The sequence below is a fragment of the Rhinopithecus bieti genome, unplaced genomic scaffold (assembly GCF_001698545.2).
Source record: "Rhinopithecus bieti isolate Rb0 unplaced genomic scaffold, ASM169854v2 scaffold_42532, whole genome shotgun sequence".
NCBI lineage: Eukaryota > Metazoa > Chordata > Mammalia > Primates > Cercopithecidae > Rhinopithecus > Rhinopithecus bieti.
In genome coordinates, this window is record NW_016818301.1 from 1,431,799 (window position 1) to 1,442,571 (window position 10,773).

The 10,773-nt window shown below is 55.3% G+C and overlaps 1 protein-coding gene and 1 long non-coding RNA gene across 4 annotated transcripts; one reads left to right on the plus strand and one right to left on the minus strand.

Moving 5' to 3' along the window:
* FEV (FEV transcription factor, ETS family member) lies at positions 1–4,574 on the plus strand. 2 transcript variants are annotated; one of them, XM_017856735.1, is made up of 4 exons: positions 1–640; positions 1,362–1,436; positions 3,396–4,032; positions 4,066–4,574. In XM_017856735.1, the coding sequence occupies exons 1-3, from the start codon at positions 589–591 to the stop codon at positions 3,983–3,985; spliced, it is 717 nt and encodes a 238-aa protein (XP_017712224.1). In that variant the 5' UTR covers positions 1–588; the 3' UTR covers positions 3,986–4,032; positions 4,066–4,574. The 2 variants fall into 2 exon arrangements, with proteins under 2 accessions (XP_017712224.1, XP_017712223.1); XM_017856734.1 differs by having other exon boundaries at positions 531–640; positions 3,396–4,574.
* A 1,633-nt stretch (positions 4,575–6,207) lies between these two features.
* LOC108518412 (uncharacterized) lies at positions 6,208–9,573 on the minus strand. 2 transcript variants are annotated; one of them, XR_001882361.1, is made up of 2 exons: positions 8,939–9,573; positions 6,208–8,368 (listed from the first exon to the last, which is right to left on the minus strand). It is a non-coding gene; the product is annotated as an uncharacterized LOC108518412 (long non-coding RNA). The 2 variants fall into 2 exon arrangements; XR_001882362.1 differs by having other exon boundaries at positions 8,117–8,368; positions 8,452–9,573.
* Between the last annotated feature and the right edge of the window lie 1,200 nt (positions 9,574–10,773).

A 10,773-nucleotide genomic window follows, 5' to 3' on the forward strand; every position in this document is an offset into this window, starting at 1 on the left:
GCGGCGAGTGGAGCGGGAGCAGACTGGAAGAAGGGCACTAGGGAGGGGGCTGTGGCTGCTGGGGTCCGAGGTGGGGCCAGGTACACCAGCCCCATCACTGTTTGCAGAGAATCAGGGAGGCGGAAAAGACACGCGCTCCCGGCCCCCATCAGGGCGCATGGCCCGGGCCCATCCCCCGCGCGTCTCCCCGGCTGCGGGGCGCGGGGGGCTGCCGGGTGCGCTTGGCTGTGGCGCGGCGCGTTGGAGACTTTATTGCGATGGGACGATAAGAGGGGCGGGGGCGGGGTCCCGGGGGCCGAAGCGGCAGCGCTTTAATTAAAACGGAAATTGCGGCCCCTGACAGCGCGGGGACCAGAGGGTTCCAAGCGGACCCTTAGCTGGAAGCGTTGCTCCAGGACCCCCCCGCCCCGCGCAAACCCCGCCACGCCCGGGCTGCCCCCTCCCGCCAGGCCCTGCCGGACCTGGCGCGTCTTCTCCTCCTTGTCACCCGCGGTCGCTTCGGGCGGGGATCGGTGCCACAGACCGCAAAGCCTGCCTCGCCCCCCTTCCCCGTCCCCCCCATCTCCCACCGCCCAGTCCCCGGCGGCGATGAGACAGAGCGGCGCCTCCCAGCCCCTGCTGATCAACATGTACCTGCCAGGTACCAGGGACCAGCCGGGCGCTGGTGGCACCGGAACCTGGGGCGGGAAGTCTAGGCTCAGACATAGGAAGAGAGTACTGGGGTCCAGGGGAAGGAGAAGTGTCCAGAGATTCGGGTTGCATGGAGGGCCGATTGTAATTTAGGGCACTGGGGAGACCTAAAGGCAGACAGAGAGCTCTGGGTTTCAGTGCAGGGTCTAGAGGAGTTGAAATGAGCAGATTGGGAGCCTGGGGGCCAAAAGCCGGGACTCAGGGACTCGAAAGAGCCTGAGAGGGAAAGCAGGGATCTCTGGCATGGTGGAGGACTCTGTGGTCGAGCCGTACCAGAAGGCTGTGGTCCGCGGGCGTCGCCCCTGCGCTCTCACGGCTCCTCACCTTCCTGCTACTAGCTTCGGGCCGGCCCTCCAGGCGCCCTCCTCTTCTCTCCCCGCGCTCCAGCTCAGCTGGCGCAGTTCCCCCGCTCGGCTTTATAAGGCTCCAGCCGGCCCCTTCGGAAAGCGGATTTCCTTTTTCCTGGACGCATTTCCTGACTTGGGCTCTACGGAGGGGCTCCGCGCGGCGCGCCTGGACCAGGCTCCGGGAGGAGGAGCCGGGTGGCCCGGGCCCCCAGCCTCTCGCCTGGGGACCACAGCACCCCTCTTGAGCCTTGGCCCGGGGCCCTTTTGTCAAGCCCACAACTTCCGCCTGGGGTTCGCCTGATTCTTTTCGTCCGCTGCTTGCAGATCCCGTCGGAGACGGTCTCTTCAAGGAAGGGAAGAACCCGACCTGGGGGCCGCTGAGCCCCGCGGTTCAGAAAGGTGAGCTGGCTGGTGCGCTGGGCGGTGGAGGCGAGGTTGGTTGGGGTCAGGGCACAGGCGGACAGAAGGTGGGAGCAGTGTGGACTCAGGGTTCACACTGAAGCCCGGAGTCCTGGCCTGGTTGTGGGGAGACCTTGGGAAGACATTCACTTGGTTTTTGGCTCCTGCATCTTCTGAGCACCAGGAAAAGACTTGCAGGCCAAGGCAGGTGGAGAGGATCCCAGCCCCAGGCCCTTTTGCTGCTGAGTATGGTTTTCCAGGCTTTGGGGCAGGGGCTGGGACACTTAGTGTCCTTTCCCTGCTGGTAGTAGGAGCTCAAGGCAGCAGCACCAGCTGGCAATGGAACCGGGGGAATTATTCCCCAAACACAGTGGGCTTCCCAATCACTAGACCCTGGTCACTGCCACCTGCTTACCCTCCCGCGCTGGCCTACACTGGCTGATCTCTGCCAGCCAAGTCTGCCAGATGATTGCAATTGATTCCCAGGTTCACCACCAGCGCTCCACGGATAGACGATAAATTACCCTTTTGACGGCTGGCTCTTCAAGCAGCGTCTCCCCACAGTCCCCATCTCAGTTGTTACCCTAGATCTCACCAAGAGACAGAAACCACAAAAACGAGGTTGGCGACTGTTTTATCCAGAAGGAAACTATGCCTAACAGGAACGGGCATCCAAACCGCTGAGGGTGCTCCGCCTTTGGTGCCAGGTGCACCTTTGTACCCAAATCTTCCCTTGCTTCTGACTCTAAAACTTAACGCTGGGGACCAGGAACCAGGAAGCTCTTTGCTGGGCTGGCTTGAAGGGATTGGGATTGAAACCATGGGGGAGGGTAGCATTTGGATTCTAAGCCAGTGGCTGAAAAAGGAAGAAGGGTTCGCCAGACTCTATTTGAGACAGTAAGCATACCAATTCCAGGAAAATCCGTTTTATTCTAAAAAGGAGTGGGGCAATTGTATCGGGAGTTTTCTCTGCCTGTCTGCTTGAGGCTACAAGACAGGGGAGCAGGAATTCTGGGACCCCACTCTCTCACCACTGGCATATCCTGGAAAAACCTCCTTGCTGCCTCCAGCAACCGGGAATTCAGAGGGATATCACACAAAGACAGGAGGAGGTTGATAGCCAAGCACAACAGCTGCTCGGTCCGTTCTCCTCCTCAGAATTGCTCATCAGGCCTCGAGAACGATGGCACCTTCGTAGGCAGGGAATCCCGCCTGTTCCGAAAACAAGAGACCAAACTCTCAGGGTCAGCGCAGAGGCCTGCGCACCCAAAGGTGGCTAGGATGGGGAGCCCCTGAGAGCTTGCCCCTCCTGTCACGTATAGGGAGCCACTGTTCCTACTCCTGTCGGATGTAGTGTCCCAAGGAAGCCAGCCACCACTCCACCTCAGGTGTAGCCTGTCCAACTACGTCTTTGGGGACTGGCTGGGCCTTGTCCAGCAGTGGCTGGGTCGTCCCGCTGCACGCCCATCCCTTCCCATCTCTGGATGTGGTCCAGCTGGGATGGGGCAGTCCAATCATTCTGCCCAATGCCGCCCTGTACGGTTGTGCGGCTTTTCCCTAAATAAGAGCACCGGGCTGAGATGGCGAGTGGCGGCGGGTATCTGTCCTTGCTCGCCTTGGAAAGCCAAATGCGTTGGGGGGCGGCTATGCTCACGTGGGGAGGCGACGCTTCCCCTCCCCCCCCCCCAAGTTTCACAAAACCGTGCATCCGGCAAGCTACGTGCTCTTCAATGGAAGCCGCATTTCCATTGTGCAAAAGCGTGGTAAAGGCTAGAGACCACTCTGCTGATCAGCTCCTCCCCGGCCGGCTGCTCCTGCCGAACTCAGCTGCACAATTTGATTGCACTTTTCCTCCCCCAGTGCCGGTTCCTGCCGGGGTGGGTCGGTTTCCCGCCTGCACTCTTTCCCAGTTCCCGCCTCCCCACTCCCACCTGTGGCTGACCGCCCCCCTCCCCACAGGCAGCGGACAGATCCAGCTGTGGCAGTTTCTGCTGGAGCTGCTGGCTGACCGCGCGAACGCCGGCTGCATCGCGTGGGAGGGCGGCCACGGCGAGTTCAAGCTCACGGACCCGGACGAGGTGGCGCGGCGGTGGGGCGAGCGCAAGAGCAAGCCCAACATGAACTACGACAAGCTGAGCCGCGCCCTTCGCTACTACTACGACAAGAACATCATGAGTAAGGTGCACGGCAAGCGCTACGCCTACCGCTTCGACTTCCAGGGCCTGGCGCAGGCCTGCCAGCCACCGCCCGCGCACGCCCATGCTGCCGCCGCCGCTGCTGCTGCCGCCGCCGCCGCCCAAGACGGCGCGCTCTACAAGCTGCCCGCTGGCCTCGCCCCGCTGCCCTTCCCTGGCCTCTCCAAACTCAACCTCATGGCCGCCTCGGCCGGCGTCGCGCCAGCCGGCTTCTCCTACTGGCCAGGCCCGGGCCCCGCCGCCACGGCTGCCGCCGCCACCGCCGCGCTCTACCCCAGTCCCAGCTTGCAGCCCCCGCCCGGGCCCTTCGGGGCGGTGGCCGCAGCCTCGCACTTGGGGGGCCATTACCACTAGACGGGGCGGTCGGGTGCCTGCGGCCTCGCCCACACGCCCAGAGTCTCATCTACATCCGATCTACATCCGATCCCATCTACATCCGATCCCATCTACATCCCGGGGAGGGGACCGGGAGCCTCCCAATCGTCCTCTAACCAAGAGTTTACTCCACCTGCCGCACTTAGCCCCGGGGGACAGACCGGAGCTCCCTCAATCCTTGTCTGATACTAGATTTGTCCCCGTTCCACCCCGCAGTCCCCTGAGGAGGGCGATGTGCGCCCTCTTTGACTTTTTTTCTTCTGGGTCTCCAGGTCCCGGAGGGGATTTGTGGACCTCTGCCGTCTCCCCACCACTCCAGTGCATTTCCGCCTGGCTTCTAGAAGCCCCGTTCAATATCACATCTTTTCCCACTTTTGCTCTTCCCCAAGGAACTGCTCCCACCCCAGCACGTGGAGGCCTCTCACAGTCCTCCTTCCTGGGACCTGAGCAGGTTTGGTGAAAGCCACCCTGCCCCATGACACATGGCCCCCTTCCTCCCGTACTAACACTCGCAGGAGGGCCCAGTGTGTTTCTGACCCTTTTAGCCCCATTAAAGCTCCTGAGCTCTACGCTGCCTCCTCTCTCTGTTCTTTGCTGCACCAGAACCCGTGGTTAGGGGAAAGCAGGGAGAGGTTCATCTCGGGCCACAGCAGAGAACTGCCAAGGAAGAGGTCCCAAGAAGGAGGGTGGCGTGGGCTTGGGCGTCGCCTGCAGGGAGCGAGGGTCCTGGAGAATGGGCTCAGCCCAAGGAGCCGCCTTGCCTCACACCCACCCTGCCAGGCGACCCTAGCTCACCTCACTCGGTCTTCCACTTGCCCTTCACCCCACCCTACCCATACTTCCGTCCTAGCAGATACCTGCACCCTCCCCTCCCCATCTCACTCACCCTTTCACCCACCCCTCACCCGCCCCATCCCAATAGGTACCCCACCCAACTCCACGCCACCACCCATCTCAGCCCATCCTTCTACCGCCCCTCATCCCCAACCCCATCCTAACAGGCCCACCCCACATCACATCTTCCCCTCTCACCCATCTTACACCCGGCCCCTCACCCCACCTTATCCCAATAGGCCACCCGCACCCCACCCCCACATCTCACCCATCTCACCCCCCCGTCACTCCCACCCACCCAACAAGCGACCCCCACCCCACCCTCCCATGTTCGGACGTCACCCTTCCACCCACCCCCTCACCCCACCCCATCCCAATAGGCCACTCCACCCCACCCCACCTCCCCATCTCACCCACCCTTCCACCCGCCCCTCACCCCATCCCATCCTAACAGGCACCCACATCATATCTTCCCCCCTCACCCATCCTTTCACCCGCCCCTCACCTCATCCCAACCTTCATCCCTTCTGGCTGAGCTTCACCCCACCTCAGCCTTCCCTCAGCCACTTTATTTCATCCCCTTCCCCAACCACCCTCCCCTCCTCATCCGACTCTCACTTAGACTTTCTCGCCCTATCCCTCACAAACCGCCCCCTCCCCCCAACATCTGTCGCCGTCTTTCTTCTGGCTCGGCCTCCTCATTTGCAGAAGAAGGGGTCTGTCTCCCACCCGGCTCCTGCGCTCGCGGCTCGCAGCCTCCACGCCGAGGCTCGTGGCTGCACCTCCTTCTTGCGGGCGGTGCGCGCCCTCTGCTGGTTGGAGGAGGGTACGCCGAGGGCTTTGTGTGCCGCGCGGTGCAAACCCGTGTGCCTGGCCACACTCAGGACTGCGGGACCCAGTAGTCTCCAGATCTCCTTTGGCTTTCAGAGAGGAGAGTGAAAAGGGAACTCTGCATCCCAGGTCTGACCTCTGGAAGCCCGAAAAGTGGGTCGAGTGGATTATTCTCCTGACTGGGCCCCTTTCCTCACCCCTAGAGGCCCTTCTGAATACTGCGTCCGCCCACCAAGGCCACTGCCCCTTAGCTCCTACCTTTTCCAAAACCTGTTGGCAGGAAAGCTGCCTTAAACGCCTTCGCTTAGAGGAAAACAGCACTGCGGAAGGTGCCTAAAGGGACAATCCCAACCTCAAGGCAACTGCTCCTCAAGGCAAGCCCCTGGCTCACCTTTCACCCGCTGCCCTAGCTGTTCTTTTCCACGCGCGCACCTCTTCTTGGGCACAGGAAGGGGCAATGCAGGCGGGGGCCTGGGCAGTTGGAGGTGTGGAGTGGGCCTGACGCCCCTTCCCAAAGGATTTAGCCAGGGAAAGAGTCTTTATTCATTTCATTTTATTTTTCACTTAATTTTTTTCTAGTTTTCCAAAGAACACACACTCAGCATAGAAAATTTGGAAACACACACCTGATGTCTCCTCCATGAACTATTGGTTGGATGAAGCATGTAAAGAAGCGTGAAGGGGCCAGGCGCGGTGGCTCATGCCTGTAATCCCAGCACTTTGGGAGGCCAAGGCAGGCGGATCACGAGGTCAGGAGATCGAGACCGTCCTGGCTAACACGGTGAAAACCTGTCTCTACTAAAAATACAAAAAATTAGCCGAGCATGGTGGCACACGCCTGTAGTCCCAGCTACTCGGGAGGTTGAGGCAGGAGAATCGCTTGAACCCGGGAGGCAGAAGTTGCAGTGAGCCGAGATGGCACCACTGTACTCCTGTTTGGGCAACAGAGCAAGACTTCATAAAAAAAAAAAAAAAAAAAAAAAAAAAAAAAAAAAAAAAAGCCAAAACTATAGTCCTGTTACACAGACGCCACTGTTACTATTGATAATTTTTTGGTCAAAACCCTCCCTTTCTTTTCTCAGTGCCACTTATTTATTTATTTATTGAGGCAAGGTCTCTCTCTGTTACCCAGGCTGCCAGGCTGGAGTGCAGTGGTGGGATTTCAGCTCACTGCAACCCCCACCTCCCAGGCTTAAGTGATCCTTCCACTTCAACTTCCTGAGAAACTGAGACTACAGGCATGTGCCACCATGCCCAGCTAATTTTTGTGTGTTTTATAGAGACAGGGTTTTGCCATGTTGCCCAGGCTGGTCTTGAACTCCTGGGCTCAAGCAATCCACCCACTTCGGCCTCCCAAAGTGCCTGGGATTACAGGCATGCGCCACAGTGCCTGGCCAATGCCTTTTAAAATTTGATAATACCCTGCTTTTGTAGCTGAATAGAAAATAAGTATGTTCCAGGTCATTATGCCTGACACGCCTCACGGGGTGAGAGAGTGGGCTGGTGCATTCATCAAGCAGGTGAGCCAGTCTGACCTGGTGGGGTCTTCTGTGACGTGCATGGTGGCAGTGGGGGAGGGGTGCAACATCAGAGAGTCTCTTTATAGCCCTATTTGCAGGGGTCAGGAAACTGGGAGGAAGAAGAAACACTCTGAGGAGATACAGCCAGGATCCAGAAAGATCTGGGCTGCTAACAATTGTGGGCTGAATGTAACAAAGTAAAATTTCTGTGTTTGTTGTTGTTGTTGTTGCTGTTTTTGTTTTTTTGAGATGGAGTCTCACTCTGTTGCCCAGGTTGGAGTGCAGTGATCTCGGCTCACTGCAACCTCTGCCTCCTGGGCTCAAGCGATTCTCCTGCCTCAGCCTCCCGAGAAACTGGGATTATAGGCGCTTGCCACCACACCCAGCTAATTTTTGTATTTTTAGTAGACAAGGGGTTTCGTCATGTTGGCCAGGCTGGTCTTGAACTCCTGACCTCAAGTCATCCACCTGCCTTGGCCTCCCAAAGTGCTGGAATTACAGGTGTGAGCCACTGTGTCCAGCCACAAAGTAAAATTCCTTAGGAAGGACTGTGAGGCCCTGCTCTTACATCTTTAAATGAAACAACAGAAGTTAGAGTCTTGGCAAAGGTGGGGCTCAGCAGAGCCTGTGTGTAAATGAGTAATGTCCTAGCCAATGCAACGTTAAATGGGAACCTGTAGGGTGAAGTGCAGAAAAATCACTGTAATCTGAGGATGAATTGATGGAGCTACGACACCTAAGATGAAGGAAGTGGTCCACTTGGTTTCGTAAGTCTACCACCAGGAACATTGTGCACAGTGTTGATTTCAGGAGGAGACCAAGTGGAGGACACACAGTGTAGTAGACCCAGGAAGTGAAGAGGAAAAACGGTGGAAAGCCAACAACAATGTGAGATATATCTGGAAAGTCAACTGGGAGAAAGGGATGGGAGCTGTCATCATTTATTCAAAGCTCTGTCCTGAGAGAAAGGACTGGATGCATGTGACTAAGGGCAGTACTGGGACACATGGTTGGAAGCTCCAGTAAAACAGATGTCTCCTTGATCTAATGAAGAGCCTTTGCCATGAAACATGTTGGGTGAGTTCACTGTCACCAGAGTGTTTAGCAGACCCTTCTGTGAGAAGCAGAGAGGGGAGGTGAACTAGGCGATTTCTCTAACCTTGAGACTCTTGGAATCCTGTGAAGGAGTCAATAAAGGGGGGATTTTAGTCATTGTTGGGCAGTTGGCTGAGATATTGTTAGATTAAGGGATCTTCTTACCTATGAAATTGCATCCTTAAAGCTCACCCCATGCCTCTGTTCTTTCCTGTCCACATAGCCAGTTTGGGAGGCTAAGATACAGAACTGGGAACCAGAAATTCTGAGTTCCATTTGCAGTTTGGTAACGAACCTGCTGTGTGACCTTCAGATAATCACTTCTCTTTTCTGGGGTTCCATTCTCATCTCATTAAAATAATAAGGCTGAACCAGAGATTTGCAAACTCTGCTCTGTGGAACTTTAAGGGTCACCTAGGTTCTCTCTGTTTAAAAAAAAAAAAAAAAAGAAAGAAAGAAAGAGCTGGGAAATGTCTATCAAAGATCACCTACAAGGTCGAACCCAGCCTCAGAATACAGTAGATAGGAATCCTCTTCTCCAGATTATCTCAGCTCTGGGAGCCCCTGCCTCTGTGATGTCTCCAAGCTCTGAGTTACTGTGGTCTTGGCAGGACTGTACTCCACCCAATCCCTGAAGAAGTCATACTCTTACCACACTCAGCTTCCTGATGATCCAGGCCTGTCCTCATGGACCCTTAACCCCTTGGTCCTTGGCCCTCCAAGGTATTGATCCCACCATTGCTTTCCTCTCCCAATCCAGGGTCAAGCCCCTCTTGCATTTTCTGAAGTTCTGAGCCTTTTCTCTATCACTTCGTTCAAGTTGCTAGTGAGAGTATGGTTCACTCCTCTGCCATATGCTTGCACTACAGTTTACAAAATGCTTTCACACCCATCATTTTATTGACCTCTTCAAGGTTAGGAAGACAGGGCAGGTATTGCTTTATCTGCTGGGAGGATAAATAAACCAAGGCCCCAGATGTTAAATGACTTGGTTGAAGTCCCAGGGCTTGTTCTAAGACCTGTATCTTCTTATTTCTCTGCCAGACCCTTTCCCACTGCTCCCAGTGACCTTTCCACAGTCCTGAGCAGTCACTGATCACTTTGTTTTTAGAATCATTCCCATGCAGGATGACACAGACCCATATCTCCTCCAGTAACATGCACTCTGTGCCACTAAGCTCCACGCTCTATCCCTTGCAGATGGAATTAGAAGCCCTGCTAACATGCAGCTTGAGGACATTCATGTCCGTACCGTTTGGGACCTGCACAGTCACAGTGCAATGATGCTGCTGAAGGCACTGAGGCTCACAGGGCACTCTCTCATACGCCAGCTCATGTGACCATAGACAGGCATCGTAATGGGCCACTGTGATGCACTTTTCTCAGAGCCGTCTGCTCTTCTGGCCTTCACCTTTCCTCTAATGTGTCTTTGAAATGTACCAAAATGAACTTGTTTCTTGAGCTATTTATAATCCATGTCAAGTGGATCTGCTGATGATAAAAGTATGCTTTACCACTCACTGAACATGACTCTGTCAGGCTCTGCCCTATGCTAATGCTTTACAGGTGGTGTTTCTTTTGACCTGGCTACAACCTTGCCAGATGGGGATGGTAACCTCTATTTTCAAATGAGGGAATCAAGGCTTGGAGAAGTGAAGTGGCTGGGCCAGCCCGTGATCTGACAACTGAAATCCTTACCATCCCACTAGATCCCTTCTTGCTGGCCTTCCTGGACAGCTTCTTCCTCATGTAAACATGACCTGCTTCTTACCCAGTACAGATGCACACCACCTACAATTGGTTATAAAGGACAAACTGACAGCTTGCCTTATGAGTGTCCTTGGTTAGGCCTCTGTTCGATAAGAAAGTACATTTTGTCCCTGATAAGAAATAGAGACTGTTTTGTTGCCCCAGTGCCTTTTGCAGGCGTTCACTTTCCTAACTGAGGCGCTACAGGCTTGGAGAAGATCACTGTACTCTGAGGTGGAGTGGGGCTCTGATTATATATTGGCCTGAGTGGTATTTCCTACTTTGGTTTGGTCAGCAGGATTTCTCTATGACACTCCTCCATCTTAGGATGACGCATGTCATGTCTAGAGGTGAATGGTTCAATGTCCCATTGACTGATGTTTCTTATTTCTTTTCTTTTCTTTGTTTAGAGATAGAATCTCACACTGTTGCCCAGGCTGGAGGGCAGTGACATGATCATAGCTCACTGCAGCCTTGAACTCCTGGGCTCAAGAGATCTTCCCATCTCAGTCTCCCAAGTAGCTGAGACTATAAGCATGCACCCTCATGCCCAACTTGTTTTAATCTTATTTTGCTTTTGTAGAGATAGAGGTCTCACTGTGTTGCCCAGGCTGGTCTCAAACTCCTGGCCGCAATGATTCTCCCACCTTGGCCTCCCAAAGTACTTGGATTACAGGCATGAGACACTGTGCCTGGATAAATTTTTTTTTTTTTTTTTTTTTTTTTTTTTTTTTTTTT

Bases quoted from the DNA above. Each gene is read 5' to 3' on its own strand.
- FEV (XM_017856735.1), top strand. From the start codon at position 589: ATGAGACAGAGCGGCGCCTCCCAGCCCCTGCTGATCAACATGTACCTG. The intron at 641-1,361 runs GTACCAGGGACC...CGCTGCTTGCAG, and splicing joins GATCAACATGTACCTGCCAG to ATCCCGTCGGAGACGGTCTC. The intron at 1,437-3,395 runs GTGAGCTGGCTG...CCCTCCCCACAG, and splicing joins GAGCCCCGCGGTTCAGAAAG to GCAGCGGACAGATCCAGCTG.